Raw genomic sequence first — 18,782 nt, 5'->3', positions numbered from 1 at the left:
ACAAGTATTTTTGACCCTAGACTTTGTTGCATCAGGATCAGTGCTCAATCTATAAATGCTCCAAGACTCTAGAAAGTTTTTATTTTATTCTTGAGTGTGCTTTCTAAACTCTAAGCCAATCAGAAGTCAATTTTCAAGAAGGCCCAATGTGTCCCTATAAATGATTTTTGGCAGGCAAAGAGAGAGCATTGGGAATGGTGCACACAAAACCACTCTAACCTTTTGATGCATTGCTCACTATTGATGGTACATCAACTCATATTCCCTGTTGCCATTAGCCTTGGCACTATGGGCTGCCTGCTGCCTCAATTTTTTCAGGACAGATCAATGAAAGGAATAAAAGGCATTCAGAATCATTTTCTCAGGCCTGAAATGCAACAACCAAAGCAGTGTGCTAGAGCAACCAAAGCAGAACACTTATAATAACTATCAATTGGTTAAAAATGTGTGAAATTTCACAAGCTGTGTAGTGAATAGTGGACAGCCTTTGTCTCAGAACAAGTCCACATGGGGGAAAGAAAAATGCTGATTCATTCCCTCCATGCTTGCTCAACAAAGGTTATTCCTTTAAAACGTAACAATTTCTTGGTAATCGCTGCCATCACATCCACTTTTAATAGAGTTTAATCCCTCCCTGGTGTGGTCGAAGTCCAGGAAAACCCTCCTTTGTTTACCAGTGGAAAAATACAGAAAACCTTCCATGTGCAGTCTACATGTGAAAAGCAAACTTGGTAGGCTGCTGAACAATTAACATTGAGGCATGTTTGCACCAGAGTAAAAACCCCTTTTCCTGAGTTAAAAATCCACTCAGAGGCAGGTGAAATATAAAGAACAAAAAGAGAAAAACTTTATTCAAAATACTACAGACCGCTTCAGTCTGAGGCTCTCTCAGCTTAGAGTTACAGGTAAAAAGACATACTCAGTACTTTACAAGATTACTTCCAAAGAACACCCCAGCTGGTATTTAGAGTGGCACACTTTAAAACTTGTGGTTACCCAGTTGCAAAGATAATTTAAAAAGCACCCCCAGTTGCAAGAAACCTTTAAAAGCCCCTTTACAGGGTACAGGGACTTCTACAGAGCCCTGATGGATAAAGAGGACTCAGGCTAGGGTTTCTTAGAATGTTACGTTACAAATAAAACACAACAGACCAGGTGTAAGGATTTGCAAAGCACAAAAGGAAAATAAATTGTCTCACGCAGGCTAGCGATCACACTATTCCCTGTCTAAGTCTTTCCGAAGCAAAAAACCTTTGGCTTCCTTTCTCCATGAACTCACACCAAACTCCAGGAGAGAATTCAAGCTTCCTGCAATCCTGTCTCTCAAGGATCTGTAGGTCCTTCCATGAGAGAAGTCTGCAGGCTGGCTGTTGGCCATGAGGCAGCAAGACTTCATTGCTGGCACTCACAAAGCCCGCCCGCCATCTTATCTCATTGCCCTCCTGGCTCCTTCTGAAAATAGAGACCCCCTTCACTTCCTGCCACCAGGCCCTCTAGGTCCTGGTCGCCACATGCTGAGTGGCTGATCCCTAGAGGTCACTACCTGAAAGACATGACAGGGTTCACTTCTGTTTCACTCTTTAGGGTAAGGGAGGGGCCGATTGCTACAAGCTGTATGATGCAAGGATGGAGTGGGGGGAGGGAGGGCTGCAGGCCTTACCCTTAAATTTCCCTCCTTTGACCCACACCCTCTCACACTTCCATTCTTTTCCTAACACAGATATTCCCTTCCCTTCTTGATGCCAGATTGGAGGTTTGGGAACAGGGGATGTGTTGGAAATCCATCAAACCTTCTCTCTCTTCACTCCCAAAACTACGTTCCAGTTTTTAACAAATTGCTAATGCCTCACCTCAAACAGCTTCCAGCGTTCTCTCTTTCGAACACTAACTGAATGTGCCAAAGAGAGAGAATCCTAGGAACTGGCGATTTACTTATTTGTTACATGTTTATCTTGCCTTTCCTCCACAAAGCTCAGAGCAAAGTACAACTCCTCTATTTTACCCTCGCAACATCTCTGTGAGGTAGTTAGGCTTATAGTTATGGCTCAGGGTCACCTCACGAGCTTCATGGCTGAATGGGGAATTGAACTTGGGTCTCCCCATTATAAGTCCAATACTGCACCACATAGGCTCTGTTAGATTTAGATATATCACCAATAATTGCACTGTAGCAGTTCCACAGTGACCTGCACTTGGTAACCTATTTGCCATTCATGCTCTCCACAACCTGCTCGGGTAGTCACAATCATTCCAGTTTTGTGAATGAGAAACAAAGGTTGAGGGATTGTGTCCTGCAGAAGGCTGGACAGAACATTCATGTGACTGAACACAGATATGGACCATGTTTTTCCAAGTCTGATTCCATCATTAGGCCCATGAGACTATACTGACTCTCTTCAAGAGCCAATCCCAGTACACAAACAGGAGGCTGTTTGTTTTTGTTTTTAAGCCCGCTTTGGTCAGCGGGGGATGCGGGGATAGCTCCCTAGTTGTTCATTTGGTCTTTGAAATTGTTCTTTAAATTCTGTTAGTTATTTTTGTTCTTAAAAACAAAGTTTCTAGGGAGAACAAAGGGGCGGGGGGAACAACCACGCAGGTCAAAGGCTTGCCGAGGCAACAGAACACAAGCAAAGAGGGTACCAGTCAGTTCCTGGGAGCAGGGCAGGGAATTCCATAGTCGGAATGCTGAACTGGAAAAATCCCTCTTGCTTGTTCCCATGAACTGTACTTCTGATGGTGGCGAGAAATATAGAAGCCTCCCCCGTGTAATGCAGTGGATGGACAAGTTCATATTGGATGAAGTAGTCCTTTGAGTATGCTGGTCCCAAGCAGTTTATTTTAAAGTGTTTAAATCCCAGCTTTCTCCTCACCAATCCCAAATGCTAAATAACAAAAATACAGTAAAAATATAGAAACCAATTAAAACCACAACATATCAAAACAAAAGCTAACACAATAAAGACTGCACAGCAGAGAATAAAAGGCCCATCAGCCAATTTAAAGTGACCCACCACAGCCTCCTTCGAACAACAGCTGCCTCCCATAAACACAACCCAGCCACCTCCAAATGTGATGTCTTAATCTGACACCTGAAAGAGTATGATATAGGAGCCAAATGGGCCTCCAGCAGAAAGGTATCGCACAGTGTTGACACCACCACTAAGAACACCCCTCTCCTGGTAGATGCCCGTCATACAGCTGACAGCAAGGGCATCTGCAGCAAGGCTTCCAATGGCCATCAAATGTGTGGGTGAACACATATGGGATCAGGTGGTCCCTAAAGTATCAAGTGCCACACTTGTCAACACAAGTGCCACACTTGTAAAGTACCACACTTGTCAACAAGTGTGTGGATCAAGGCGATCCAGTTGACATCGTATACCTGGACTTCCAAAAAGCTTTTGACAAAGTTCCTCATCAAAGATTCCTGAGGATAAGTGGACAAGTACATGTGTGGACTGCTAACTGGTTGAAGAATAGGAAACAGAGGGTAGGGATAAATGGAGAGTTTTCACAATGGAGGGGAAGTAAGAAGTGGGGTCCTCCAGGGATCTGGACTGGGACCAATGCTTTTTAATTTATTCATAAATGATCTAGAAGTAGGGGTAAGCAGCAAGGTGGCTAAATTTGCAGATGATACCAAACTCTTTAGGGTAGTGAAATCCAAAACGGATTGTGAGGAGCTCCAAAAGGATCTCTCCAAACTGGATAAGTGGACAACAAAATGGCAAATGCAGTTCAATATTGGCAAGTGTAAAGTGATGCACATTGGGATGAAAAACCCCAACTTCAAGTATACGCTGATGGGATCTGAGCTATCGGTGATTGACCAGAAGAGGGATCTTGGGGTTGTGGAGGATAGCACGTTGAAAGTGTCCACTCAATGTGCGGCAGCTGTGAGAAAGGCCAATTCCATGCTAGGGATCATTAGGAGAAGGATTGAAAATAAAACTGCTAGTATTATAATGCCCTTATACAAAACTATGGTGCGGCCGCACCTGGAGTACTGCATACAATTCTGGTCACCACATCTCAAAAAGGACATTGTAGAACTGGAAAAGGTGCAGAAGAGGGCAACCAAGATTATCAGGGGCCTAGAGCACCTTCCTTATGAACTACAACACCTGGGGCTATTTAGTTTAGGGGGGGAAAGATGACTGCGGGAAGACATGATAGAGGTCTATAAAATCATGCATGGTGTGGAGAGAGTGGATAGAGAGAAATTCTGCTCCCTCTCACATAACACTAGAACCAGGGGTCATCCCATGAAATTGATTGCCAGGAAATCTAGGACCAACAAACGGAAGTATTTTTTCACACAACGCATAATCAACTAGTGGAATTCTCTGCCACAAGATGTGGTGACAGCCAACAACCTGGATGGCTTTAAGAGGGGTTTGGATAACTTCATGGAGGAGAGGTCTATCAACGGCTACTAGTCGGAGGACTATAGGCCATCTCCATCCTCAAAGGCAGGATGCCTTTGAGTACCAGCTGCAAGGAAGTAACAGCAGGAGAGATGGCATGCCCTCAACTCCTGCCTGTAGGCTTTCATCGGCATCTTGTGGGTCACTGTGTGAAACAGGATGCTGAACTAGATGGGCCTTAGACCTGATCCAGCAGCGCTGTTCTTATGTTCAAAATTTCAAACCATTTGAGCTATATAAAAAAGGTAATGCACTTTGAATTGCACCAAAAAACCCAATGAGTAGCCAGTACAGTACAAAAGAGGAGCCGCGCTAAAAAATAAATAAAAAATAAAATAAAATAAAAAAAATTGGATCAGGTGAAGATTTGCACTGTTTTGAAACAGCTGGAATTTCTAAGCACTCTTCAAAGGAAGCTCCATTTTAAGCACCAATATATCTAAGGCATGTGAAATTTTGGTCAGAGGCAGAACACAGGCACAGCTGCACCAGCTTAAACTGGGCAAAGACACTATTGGTCATTGACACCATTAGATGATCCAGAAGCAGTGCCGGGTCAAGAAAGATAATGCAGTGACCAGAAGAGCTTCGGCTGGCAGAACTGGAGGAAGAACCTCCAAGTTCTCTTCCTTAGTCTACTGCCTCCACTGTGACCGGTATGTGAGTTCTTAATCCCAGCCAAACTGTCGTTTTCCCTTCCCTCATACAAACAACTGCAAACTGCTTTGTTTCCTGAGCAACTGTACATTCTAAGCCACTACACCAATCAGTGTCAGAAGCTTCACTCCACAATACAATATAAATACATTTATGACAGCTGAATGATTATATGAAAATCTGTACTATATAATATAGATAGATAGATTTCACATTCATTCAAACCTGTCTTCAGAGCCATAAGGGTTAGAAACTTGCTTTAAAAAATGAAAACAAGAATTCCCTGGATGCTGAACTCTATGCCCAATACACCTGCAAGTTGTGTAAGTCTGTGCTTGCACATTTGTGCAGAATAATGTACATAACCTAAATGTCCATGTACCTTACATCACCTGCAATGAAATTAAGAATAATTGGCTTATATCTTCACCAGTACTAATAATTATCTCCAGCTAAAATAAATCCAAATTTTGAAGCAAGCATATCCAATTCTGTACTTGCATGGATCTTAATTGATTGTATGGGTCTTAACTTTCTCAGCCTTCATCCTCAGCAGTCAGCTTACTTTCATCAAATCCCGATGGTGTTCCAGTACACTGCAGGTGGTCTGCCAAGTATCCTGATAACATTCCCAGGGGTCCACCCTATGATCAGAGGAAAAAGAGGAAAAAAACCTTCATCACAAATTCCAATTGCTGGATATTCCGAGCATGAGACTTCCAGGTCTCCCAACTGGATTACTGATCAGGTCAACATTCACTTAGCTTCATCTGTTCTCAGACTGCCTAACCATTTAGTACAAGATTGGTGTTTCATTTTACTCTGATACACCTCACCTGTAAAGGTAAAGTGTACCGTCAAGTCGATTTCGACTCCTGGCGCCCACAGCCCTGTGGTTTTCTTTTGATAAAATATAGGAGGGGTTTACCATTGCCTCCTCCCATGCATTCAGTATGAGAAGAGGCCTTTCAGCATCTTCCTATATTGCTGCTGCCCAATATAGGTGTTTCATACCAGCAGGGATTCAAACTGGCAACCTTCTGTTTGTCAGTCAAGCATTTCCCCACTGCACCACTTAAGGTGACCCACCTCTCCTGTACCATCCTAAAATATCAGCTGCAGGGGGATGGGGAAAATCTGCTGCTACAACTCTCTAACTTACTCCAGATTTACCAGTGGTTATTAACTACAGCATAAAACATTGGTTCATCATAAAGTAATTCGGAAGAAGTTGATGGAGATGTAAAGCTATACTCAGAATCCTTCCAGGCCTCACCAGGAATTCATGCCTTTGCTTTACTACTCTAGCTTTCCAGTTCATTCATATATATATAAATTTTTTCATTACTAGCTCAGACAAGTAACCTAAACCACACCCCCAGTTCCAGGTGAACACATCCTTAATCCTGACCTATAATCAGGGACCTTGTCAATCTCCTGCTAAATATAAGAGAATCACCACTTTAAAAGGTGCCTTTTTGCTCACTTTCAGGAATCCATCACCTAGCAGCCACACTCCAAGTGAGGACACTGGTGGCATGCACTTGTTTTGATGGATCACAATCTGTGCAGGTCTGTTTTACAGAAGAGACAGTAAGAGACAGTATGAAATATACTAGTGGTTTTCAAGAACTTCTGAAAGAATAACAACTTACCCTATTGACTGAGGTAGGCTTACCCTATTGACTGAGGTATTTACTAGCAAGTAAATTTAATTAAATGTTGGGCTGAACCTCCCATCTATAAGACCAGCTCAGTAACAGAATAAGCTGCTTAGGAAAGTTGTAAGTGTCCTCACTTGGAGTTTTTCAAGAAGCATCAGGCAGCTCACAGCTGTTATGAATACTTGAGGAGCAGATTATTCAAATAAAGGCTAATCTGTAGGATTTTATGGCCCACACTTAGAGAGTAGACACACGGGCCACCTGGTCACACCCCACTGTGATGAGCTGTATTTATATTCAAATTATCTTATTCTTAAATTTACATCAGTATATTAAAATTAACATATGCAGGTGTTTTTTTTACACATTTGTGCCCACTTTTCATCCTCTTTTTCTTTTTTGGTGATGCATATCCTTGTTTTTGATGATGTTTAACTGGCCAACCAGGAAGTGACTCAGCATAACAGCAGAGAGAGAGAGCACACACACACACACACACACACACACACACACACGACATTCAAGGATTATGATCCCATAGTATTTTGTGACCCATTAGTAGGAAGGCCAGTGACTTAGGCCAAATAGCAAAGCTTTAGAAAGTAGGCAGAACATGTTGAAATCCCATCAGGAACATTAGTATATTTTTAAAAGCATCTCCTAATGAGATGCTATTATAACATTATAAACATTATAAGCATTATAAGCAAGCTTAAATAAATATTTAACTTCTAGTGTTGGTGTTAGAGTAAATGGGCTTATGCAGCATATTTTACATTACAGAGGGTTCAAATCTTCAAACAAGAGCTATATTCAGCCTAAAAGCACCTGAATCCAGACTGGATGCCCCTCTGTACAGGCAGTCCAGCTTCAGCATCCTCAGCAAAAACTTTCTTATAGCCCAGTTGAAATTATATAAAGCATGAAACTGTCGGTCATTCCTGTATGAATTACAGGGTCAGAAAAGATAATACAAGGCCTTGTTGAAGGAAAAAAAGAGGGACGTTCAGACAGGGGCGTAATAAGGCTGGAGTGGGCCCAGAGACAAAATTTTAAAATGGGCCCCTCGCAGATACACACACACACACACACACTTCACATGTGACTTGCCTCTGGGGGGCCCCTTGAGGCGTGGAGGCCCCCAGGCAGCCGCCTCCCCTTGCCTAATAGTAGTTACGCCCCTGCGTTCAGAGGAAAACATGGCTTCAGCTAATTCAGGCCACTAGATCTAATGATTCATTCATGCTTTGGTGGATCATAGAGGGAGGGCTTCACTCCCGATATCACTAGGCCAGATTGCTATATCCTGGCTGATATTTGTGCGCATAGCATTGTGCATAGCAGAGTCCACATCTGTGCATAGCAGAGTCCACATCAGACTCCCTTAAATTTTAATCAAATTTCCAGGTAGATCAGATGAATTTTACACCTCCCTTCTCTCAGATTCTAATACCAACATCACTTTTAATATTGCAAAATTTTGCTCTTGGGCCCACTTTATTAGGAAGCAGATGGTTGAATATGTAACATGAATTCCCTAAGAAGCATACTGGTTTTTGAATTGGATATGTTATGAGTGAATGAATAAGGTAGTGTATAGTAAGAAGTAACAGCCCTTGTAACTCTGTATATTGTTGACTGTTGTATTTGTTGCTGTTCTCTGGTCTTAATAATAATAACCATATAACCATAATAATAAAGAACTGAACTGAACATGAGTTGTCAGGGCCCTGACCAAGGAAACATTGTGCAAGGAAAGTGGATTGGCAGGGCCTTTTCTGCAGTAGGCCCAAGGTTCTAGAATGAACATTTGGAGGAAATACATTGCTATTCTTTCTTGTTCAGGTGAACAGCCTAGGTATGTTCACTCAGAAGTAAGTCCCATTCTGTTCAGTGGTGCATACTCCCAAGTATGCATACGACTGCAGCCTTAGGATACTCCTGTAAGGCCCATATCTTCAAGTATACTTTTGAAAACTGATCTGCTGTTGCTTCTTTGTGTTGCTGCTGCTTTAAACACATTTTGATTTATGGCTGCTGATAAAGGAATTTTAGTGTTAGTGATTTTTTTTACAAATGCATGGTTTTAAATTGCGCTTAACTCTAACTTGCTATATGAGATTCACTTTCCATATTTAATCATATCTTGCTTTTGCATCTATCTAAGTCTAGCTTTTACATTTCTATATTAGAACAAGGACTGTCAGCAAAATCAGGGCCTGTGGGAGGAAAAAAGTGTGACTGAGATTGAGAGATATGCAAAACCAACTATATCTTTTTGTCTTAATCTCTGGAATCAAGACAAAAGAATAATTCTTGGCGGGTGAGGGGTTTTTTCACTAAATGAAGACTAAATATAGAAGTAAAAAAAAATTCTCACTGTAACAAAAAAGACAGCTGGATTCACAGCAGTCCAGACCATTAATTAAATATCATCTTTTCCTGCAAGTATTCCATTCAGCTAATTGCAGCCACAAAGATGAATGATGACTTGGGGCTTGTAAGTGCAGCTCTGCCTATCACCATACTAGGCACATTAGTCAATGGTGTGAAGGAAATGCCTCCAGCTGATGCATTGCATTCTACAAAGAGAAATGCTAAGTAGATGAGCAAAACTGGCAGGAACGTGTCCAAAGACTCTCTGCATTGAATTGAATTGTTCTTGTTGACAGGCTACCCGGCAACAGTAATGTGTCAACCTAAACCAGATTCTCACCAGATTCGGAGCACAGACTGAAATAATGAGGTACAAAAGTTAGTCTACAATAAGAGTCCGCAACTGTAAACTGTTTCCCCATGTCCCACCCCCATGCCAATTCAAAGGCAAAAGACGAAAATGGAGAGGAAATGACAGCAATGATAACAGGGCTTCTGGTGGGGGGCGGGGCGGGTTACTTTGGAGGTTACACCGATACATATACAGAAAAAGGAGAGAGTTGTAGCACTTGCCCTATGAAGAAAGGCTAAAACATTTGTATTGGACCTTCTTAGTCTGGGGAGGCAAAGACTGTGGAGAAGGAGACATGACAGAAGTTAATAAAATTATGGATGATGGTGAAAGAACAAAACTTTTCTTTTTCTCCACTAATATTCAAACTCAGGATCACCCAATGAAATCAGTTGTCAGGTATGTTCAGGACTGACAAAGCAAAAAGACATTTTTGCACAATGCCTACTTAAGTTGTAGAATTCATGACCACAAGATGTGGTGATGGCTACAAGCTTAGATGAAAACAAATAGGTAAATCCACATACTAATTCCAAAAGAGCTAGTAATGTTATGATCTTGATGGATGGATGAATGGATGGATGAACTGTGAGCGAGTGGAAGGTACTGTAAGACTCAGGATGACCCACAGATATGTCAGCATTCAAAGCACATGAAGAACAAAAATCTCCCTCAAAACAAAACAAAAAAATCCCTCAGCCAAATTGCCCCATGTAAGTCAATGGGATGGAATGTCCGTAGACTCAGGGGGTACTTAACAGACAACTAGGTGGGCAGAGCAATGAAACTCAATGGTGAGGATGGAGGGTTTGAACAAGCTCATTGAGAAATTTCTCGGCTTGAAGAATATGCCCTAAAGACAGTTACAATTCCTTCTGCTTCTGAGGGGGAAAGGTGCCTCAAATACTCTTAGTTTTCTCACCAGCCATTTCACAGCTTTGTGTTTCTGAGGAAGAAGGGGTTTGACACATTTAAACTCTGCGTGTGTGTGTGCGCGTGCATGTGTGTATATATAACACCTCCCTCAAATGACATTAAAACAATGGCATATGTATGAACTCTCTGAGAAACAGAGGGTGAAGTTACACATTGAACTGTTAATCTGCTGATCATTATATATGTGTACACACAAATGAAGTCACACAATAAGTTAACAGTCACCTTTGGATATAAGCTATTCCACGATCCCATTCCTTGACTACAACCTCAGGAAATATTGATGAAAATATTAAACTGACCCCTCACTAGTCATTAGTTCTTGAAATGGTAGGGATGGATGAAAAGGGACTGGGACAGAGCACCAGTCCCCCACCCTGCCCCCCAACCTCAGAAAAGGGGGGGGGGATTTACATATAAAGTAAGACCCAAGTTAGAGTAAAGACTCCTGTCTTTGTTGCTAACTTTTGTTTTTTCACTGCTCACAGCCACAGGCTCAAGTACTACATGCGCAGGAAGAATATAAGAATATAAGAACGTCCCTGCTGGATCAGGCCCAAGGAAGCCCATCTAGTCCAGCATCCTGTTTCACACAGTGGTCCACCAGATGCCGCTGGAAGTCACAGGCAGGAGTTGAGGGCGTGCCCTCTCTCCTGCCGTTACTCCCCTGCAACTGGTACTCAGAGGCATCCTGCCTTTGAGGCTGGAGGTGGCCCACAGCCCTCCGACTGGTAGACATTGATAGACCTCTCCTCCATGAAGTTATCCAAACCCCTTATAAGAACATATACAGCAAGCTTGTTGCAGGTCCATACTTGCATGATTTTATTTTGAATCTCCTTTCTCTATTCTAGAACTTTCAATTACTGAATTTTAAAAATGCAAGAAGAGGGGGAAAATTAGGTAGAGCAGCTGCACAGATTCCTTTATACCTCATGAAAATGTTTGCTTAATTCAAAATACTGGCACATATTGATTAAAGGGGAGGAATCTCACAGTTGCATCCTAAAAAGGATTGGACAAATTCATGGATGATAGACCAAACTACATGTGGCATTCAAAGCATTATTAGTCCTGATGGGCTGATTAGTGTGGTTTTGTTTTTTTAAAAATAGCAGCTCGATTGGAATCCCCGAGGATCTAGTCCACAGGTGGAAGTAAGAAGGATTTAATCTGATCCCCTACCATGGTCCTGATCCAGTCAGCCCCACAGTCTGGTTGCTATTTAACCTAGAAAAAAAAAGCCCCCATTGGTGCAAATGGAAACTCCCCCCACCATGTAAATAACAGCCAGATTGGCGTCCTCCCAAAGCACAACCACACCGGTTGCAGGGCTAACACCCCCATGGTTCTAATCCACAGAGTCTTCTAATCAGGCTGCTATTAAGTAAAGAAAAACTGAGCTCCGGGGCTAATAACACTTTAAATGGAATATGTAGTTTAACTCCAAGTATATCAACAGATTTTAGCCATGATAATTAAAACAGAACCTCCATATAAAGTGGCAGTGTACCTCCAGTAGCACATGTCAATGAGATTTTAGAAGGTCATCAGCTTCATGCCTTGCTTGCATAAAAGAATCTGCCTGGCCACAGAAATGGAAAGTTAGAATTAAATGGACCATGGCCCAATTAGCAAGGCACTACTTATATCTACCCTCTAATCTGTCCTCAAAGTGGGAAACCTAGTTACTAGCCAGGGCTCCCAAATCAAAGGCCTCAGGAGAGGCATGCATGGAAGTAGAATTGCCTGTTAGAAAAAGCAAGAGGAGAACTACAAATTTATTCAGTTTTGATAGGAACTCCTTGCTGTAAGTGCAGCCACAGGAAGTTACTTGCTGTAAGATAAGTAAATATAAGCTACAGGTGAGATGCATAATCTCTAGGTACAGAGATTACCTCTCTCTCCTGTGATGGAAGATATTATACTTTAATAAATATGGGCTAGTTCATTCCTAAGCCACCCAATGGCACAGCGGGGAAATGACTTGCCTAGCGAGCAAGAGTTCACTGGTTCAAATCCCTGCGGGTGTGTTTCCCAGAATATGGGAAACACCTATATTGGGCAGCCAGCAGTGATATAGGAAAGTGCTGAAAGGCATCATCTCACACTGCGTGGGAGATGGCAATGGTAAACCCCTCTTGTATTCTACCAAAGAAAAACCACTGTGGTCACCAGGAGTCGACACCAACTCAAAGGCCCAACTTTATTTTAGTTCATTCCTGAATATAGATACACTTGATTGCAATTTGCTGCACACCTGTGATGATTGGTCATGTCAACGAACCTCTGCTTAAAAGAACTGTAAAGATAAAGTTGTGCCGTCGAGTCGATGTTGACTCCTGGCGACCACAGACCACTGTACCTGAGGGGATATGGAAGGTGCATCTACGGTATTCAATTTTGACCAGTCTTTTAATTAATTAATTGATGTATTTCTGGTTATGGACCCTGCTTTATTCATTACTCACTACTGTTTTAAGGAATGAATATATAAATTACAAAGCTTGTACTTGTATTCCATCAAATACGTTTGTATATTATAAATTATTGTATGATGCAGCTTGGCTAGGGAAAAAATCGCATCTGAGATGGTGTGAGTGCTTGTGCAATAAAGGCCAAACCTAGAGGAGATGCAGGATGATTCATGATTGGCTTTTCTGCATTTCTGCAGAGCAGGGGAATGGAACAGGGGAGCAGTCCTGGCAGAGGGGGCATTTAAACCTTTCACCCCACACTGTTTTCCATATCTATCCCTTGTCCTGCCTCTATTATTTGCCGCCTCCTCATGGTAGATAGAGTCTGGCGCTGGAAGAGATGGCAGTTCACGTTTCTGCCCTAAAGTTTTGCTTCAGAGCTACAGACATTTACTGGCAGTTTCCCACAGCTGCAAAACACCCAATTCCCCCCTATCTCCACACCATAAATTTGCTGAAACCTACCACATCTCCTCATTCACAACCCCCGCTCTGAGCATTTCCAGGAATGGTGGCAGCCCAGCCATTTTCCATCTCTCTCTCTCACACACACACACACAGAGGATAAAGGAATGTGCTGTGAACTTGTGCCAAAATTGCCAAGCCCCCCTACTTCAGACTCGGCTTGTAAAAGGAAAGAATGTCAAAACCTTATAGGTTGAGCAGGCAGCAAAAGGTCTTAATTGAAAACTTAATGAGCTGCTAAATTGGGCTTTTTCTTAAACATTTTCTTAGCAGCCGGGCTCTCTTCTGCTGTGCACTCCACCTTAGGTTTTCAAAGATGTGAACTTGCTAATTAAAACACTCTCACTAATAATGTTGTTCACGGCTCATTCATGCAAAACAAGGGATCTCAAGGTAACTTGGCGATGAGGCGCAGCAGGGAAGAGAGAAGGTTATCCCATGTTAACTCACTACAGGGGGACATTCAGTAGTCCATAACAAAGGGCCTGCAAACATTGGTGCCCATGAGAACTTTTCTCCCAAAGCAAATAGCAGCTAAGAGGCATCCAGCTTGAGGCTGCAGCAGAGGCAAAGGTTTGAAGTCTCTATCTACTCAGGGCCCCACAATGTTACTAGCTGCATTAAACACACACACACACACACCCCTACCTGTCAATAGCTGTATTGACCAGTTTGTCTCTAACCAGCTAAACAGCTATTGGCCACCAGGGCATTTCCCAGATCACGTGCTGTAACAGTTCATGAAGTGCCCCTCCATTTTGCCCGTGTTACGACATCGGTGTTGTTACGTTGTCAGTAGGGTACCGTTCATATTTCCCATGCCCTGTTTCAGATTTAATTGCTTCATAATTGCAGCTGAGTGTGGGCAGGACTGGGGTCCTGGGCTTCCATCTGCCCACCCCTGGGCTACATAGGAGACTGCCAGTGGCGGTGGGGCCGCCACCAAAGGGGGTTGCCCCTTTGCGGAGCAACAAGGATGAGAGCTACCCCCCCCCCGGCTTATCATTTTTAGGGTTGGTGGGTGGCTGAGATAAGGCTTGGATAAGATTTGTTTTGAATGTTTTGGAGTCTGTCTGGAGATGGGGAGATGGGAGGGCGTGTCCACTGGTCTCTGTGCAGCTATTCCAGTGGTGGTGGGGAATAGAAGAAGTTACGTTGGCAGGTCAGCAGGCCATTGCAGGGGAAGGGAAATAAAAAACTTAATAGTTGTTTCCCCTTCTGGCTGCCCTGCCAGCTCTTTGACCTTGGGGAGCAGTGCCAACAACCCACAGAACCTTGCCTTGCTCCTTTGTAATGCCAGGTCAGTCCAAAACAAATCTGAAGTAATCCATGATTTGATCAGGGATGAAGGGGCTGACCTGGTGTGTATCACAGAGACTTGGTAGGGGGATGCTGGGGGCCCAGTTTGGCCCCGGCTTCTCCCTCCAGGGTACTCTGTAGAGGTGCAGGTAAGGGAGTGTGGGCAGGGAGGTGGAGTAGCTGTAGTCTTTAAGGATAATATCTCCCTTACCAGGATCCTTATCAGAGTGTCTGATCATAATGAATGTGTGTATTTACGTTTGGGGACTAGGGATAGATTGGGACTCCTTTTGGTGTACTGATCACCCCGTTGCCCAACAGAGTCCCTAACTGAGCTCACAGACTTGGTCTCGGGTTTGGCGTTGGAATCCCCCAGGCTTATGGTGCTGGGGGACTTCAATATCCACTTCAGGACCGGGTTGTCTGGTGCAGCTCAGGAGTTCATAGCAGCCATGACAACTATGGGCCTATCCCAAGTGGTCTCTGGACCAACACATGTTGCTGGTCATACTCTTGATCTGATCTTTCATTCTGATCAGGGTGGTGTTCCGTGGGTGGGGACGCCTGTGATTTCCCCATTGTCATGGACGAACCACCATCTGGTTAAGGTCGTACTCACAGTTGTGTACCACCTCTGCAGGGGTGAGGGACCTATTAGAATGGTCCGTCCAAAGAGGTTTTTGGATCCAATAGGATTGCAAGAAGCCTTGGAAGGATTTAATGTTGGCCCTGCCGGCAATCCAGTTGATGCCCTGGTGGAGAATTGAAATGATCAGCTCACCAGGGCAGTAGACATGATCGCTCTTAAGCGTCCTCTCCAACCCACTTCGAAAATGGCTCCTTGGTATACGGAAGATCTGCGGGAGCTGAAGCGGCAAGGTAGATGACTGGAGCGCAAGTGGAGGAAGACTCGACTTGAATCCGACAGATTGTGACATAGAGAGCATTTAAAGATCTATGCTCTGGCTATATGTGCAGCAAAGAAGTGTTTCTTTTCTGCCCGTATTGCTTCTGCAGGCTCTTGTCCCAGCGGAGCTGTTCCAGATTGTGAGGGGGCTAGTAGGGCCCCTTACTCCCCTGAATCAGAATTTGGAACCATTAGTTGCCCGCTGTGATGCTTTTAATGAGTTTTTTGTGGACCAAGTCTCTCGTATTCGGGTCGATCTAATCTAGATTTAGACTCCACAGTTATCGCAGTGTCAGATGCAGAGGTATCCAGCAACTCCTCTTGTGTGGTTAGACTGGATCAATTTCAGTTTGTGACTCCTGAGGATGTGGACAAGATGCTCGGAACGGTGCGTCCTACCTCCTGTCTGCTTGATCCTTGCCCAACATGGCTTATACTATCTGGCAAAGGGGTTGTTGTGGAGAGCCTGGTGGCAATTATAAATACCTCTCTGAGAGAGGGCAGGATGCCTCCTTGTTTAAAGGAAGCAATTATTAGACCTATTCTTAAGAAGCCTGCCTTGGATCCCTCAGAGTTTAGTAGCTACAGGCCTGTCTCCAACCTCCCATGGTTGGGCAAGGTGATTGAAAGGATGGTGGCCTCCCAGCTTCAGGCGGTCTTGGAGGAAACTGACTATATAGACCCATTTCAAACTGGTTTTTGGACAGGCTATGGGGTGGAGACTGCCTTGGTTGGCCTGATGGATGATCTCCAATTGGCAATTGACAGAGGAAGTGTGACTCTGTTGCTCATTTTGGATCTCTCGGCAGCTTTTTCCGATACTTATTGACCATAGTATCCTTCTGGAACGTCTGAGAGAGTTGGGGGTGGGAGGCACTGTTTTGAAGTGGTTTCGCTCCTACATTTCTGGCAGATTCCAGATGGTATTGCTTGGAGACTGTTGCTCTTCAAAATCTGAGCTTTTATATGGAGTCCCTCAGGGCTCCATACTGTCTCTAATGCTTTTTAATATCTACATGAAAACGTTGGGAGAGATCATCCGGAGATTTGGTGCTGGGTGCTATCAGTATGCTGACGACACCCAAATCTATTTCTTCATGTCAACATCATCAGGAGAAGGCATATCCTCCCTGAATGCCTGCTTGGAAGCAGTAATGGGCTGGATGAGGGATAACAAAATGAGACTGAATCTAGACAAGACGGAGGTACTCATTGTGCGGGATCGTCACTCAGGAAGCGATAATGATCTACCTGTTCTAGATGGTGTCACACTTCCTCAGAAGGAACAGGTATGCAGTCTGGGAGTACTTCTGGATCCACACCTTTTCCTGGTTCCGCTGGTTGAGGCAGTGGCCAAAAGCATTTTCTATCAGCCCCAGTTGATAGGCCAGCTGCATCCGTTTCTTGAGTTTCATGATCTTACAACAGTAGTACACTTGCTGGTAACCTCCAGACTTGATTACTGCAATGCGCTCTATGTGGGGCTGCCTTTGTATGTAGTCTGGAAACTGCAATTAGTACAAAATACGGCGGCCAGGTTGGTCTCCGGGTCATCTTGAAGAGACCATATTACTCCTATGTTACAGGAGTTGCACTGGCTGCCAATAAGTTTCCGTGCAAAATACAAAGTGCTAGTTATAACCTATAAAGCCCTAAAAAGCTTAGGCCCACGGTACTTAAGCGAGTGTCTTCTTCTGCAAGATCCCCATCGTCCACTGCATACATCATGGGAGGCTCGTCTGTGGCTACCTTCATGTTGTCTGATGGCCACCCAGGGACGGGCCTTCTCTGTTGTCGCCCTGAGACTTTGGAACACGCTTTCCGTGGAAATAAGAGTCTCCCCATCTCTAGCAGCTTTTAAAAAGTGTGTAAAGACTTACCTTTTTACCCAGGCCTTTTAGCTTTTTAACTTTGTAACTTTTAAATTTCGGATTATTTATTGATTTGTTTTACGCTGTTTTTAATATTTAATAGATTTTAAGTTTTTTCTTTCTTTCTTGTGAACCGCCCTGAGACCTTGGGTTAGGGCGGTATTAAAAAAATGCAATAAATAAATAAATAAATGCCCTATAAAGGTTAAGTGTGCTATCGAGTCAGTGTCGACTCCTGACGCCCACAGAGCCCTGTGGTTGTCTTTGGTAGAATACAGGAGGGGTTTACTATTGCCATCTCCCGCGCAGTATGAGATGATGCCTTTCAGCATCTTCCTATATCACTGTTGCCCGATATAGGTGTTTCCCATAGTCTGGGAAACATATCAGCAGGGATTTGAATTGGCCACCTCTGGCTTGCTAGTCAAGTCATTTCCCCACTGCCCTATAACTGTGGCAAAAATGTTGCAAGAAAGTAGCTGTATTTTTCTGTTGTAGGGAGGCTTGTCATGTTATTTATGCTTGCTGCATGTTGCAGTGGAGAAAGTTTTCATAATTTGATGATGATGATTTTGTGGCGGGGGAAGGGAGAGGGCAGGCGCTGCTTACGGTGGGGGTAGCGGGCATGAGGCTCCCTTCCACCCCTTTCCCTGCCAAAAGCGCATTCCCTGGCACTTTTCTGAAGAGGAAGCCCATTGAACTAAACCATTCACTTCCATGCCATCTCATTTGCAATAGCAGTGCGAGGATTGGCTGATTTTAGAGCCCATCTCAGATCTGTCTATGAAATAATTTTAACAGATTGATTTTGCTCTCCTTCCAGAGAGTTCCTTGGGTGGGTGGGATGCCCTCGGGTGGGATGCCCTCCCTCCCTCCCTTTTGTGTCCCCTCCTCCCCCTTGCAAAGCCGCTGCTTTTCTGGAGCCCCTCCGCCAGCCCAGCACTGATGGGGAGAGGAAGCGGCAGTGACCATGGCAGCCCGGGTTAGGGAAAGCCCACAACTCCCAGAGAAGCCGTCAGGGGGCAAAGAGAACAGACCTCCTCCTGGGCAGCCCGCTCGCTCTGCAACTACAGACTGCTCGCCTTCACTGGAAGAGCACTCGCCTCCCCTCTGCCTCCTCCCTTCTTCTCCACCATTGGATTTTTTTTTTTTTAATTATCTTTGCTTGCCTTGCTCAAGCCTGTAATGACAAGGGACATTGTTTTGGAATGGTACTCCCCCCTGCTGGCAGATTTGTGCAAGTACACTGAGAATTTTTTTAAAAATTTCCATCGCATCAGCAATCCGCCTCTCCCTCTGCAACCCTTTGGCCCAAAACTGAGGAGGAAGAGGGGCCAGTAGATGCGTTCCC

The 18,782-nt window shown here is 44.0% G+C and overlaps 1 protein-coding gene across 2 annotated transcripts in view; it reads right to left on the bottom strand.

The window, feature by feature from the left end:
• The window catches only part of NMNAT2 (nicotinamide nucleotide adenylyltransferase 2), a 120,980-nt gene that overhangs the window by 26,768 nt on the left and 75,430 nt on the right, over window positions 1–18,782 (bottom strand). For both annotated transcript variants that reach the window (XM_053248069.1, XM_053248070.1), the window contains exon 5: window positions 5,650–5,728. In XM_053248069.1, coding sequence (XP_053104044.1) covers window positions 5,650–5,728 — 79 coding nt within the window. The remainder of the gene's footprint in view (window positions 1–5,649; window positions 5,729–18,782) is intronic.

Source organism: Hemicordylus capensis, chromosome 4, assembly GCF_027244095.1.
Source record: "Hemicordylus capensis ecotype Gifberg chromosome 4, rHemCap1.1.pri, whole genome shotgun sequence".
Lineage (NCBI taxonomy): Eukaryota > Metazoa > Chordata > Lepidosauria > Squamata > Cordylidae > Hemicordylus > Hemicordylus capensis.
The sequence above is the reverse complement of the archived record's forward strand: the minus strand, read 5'-3'. Positions and strand labels throughout refer to the sequence as shown.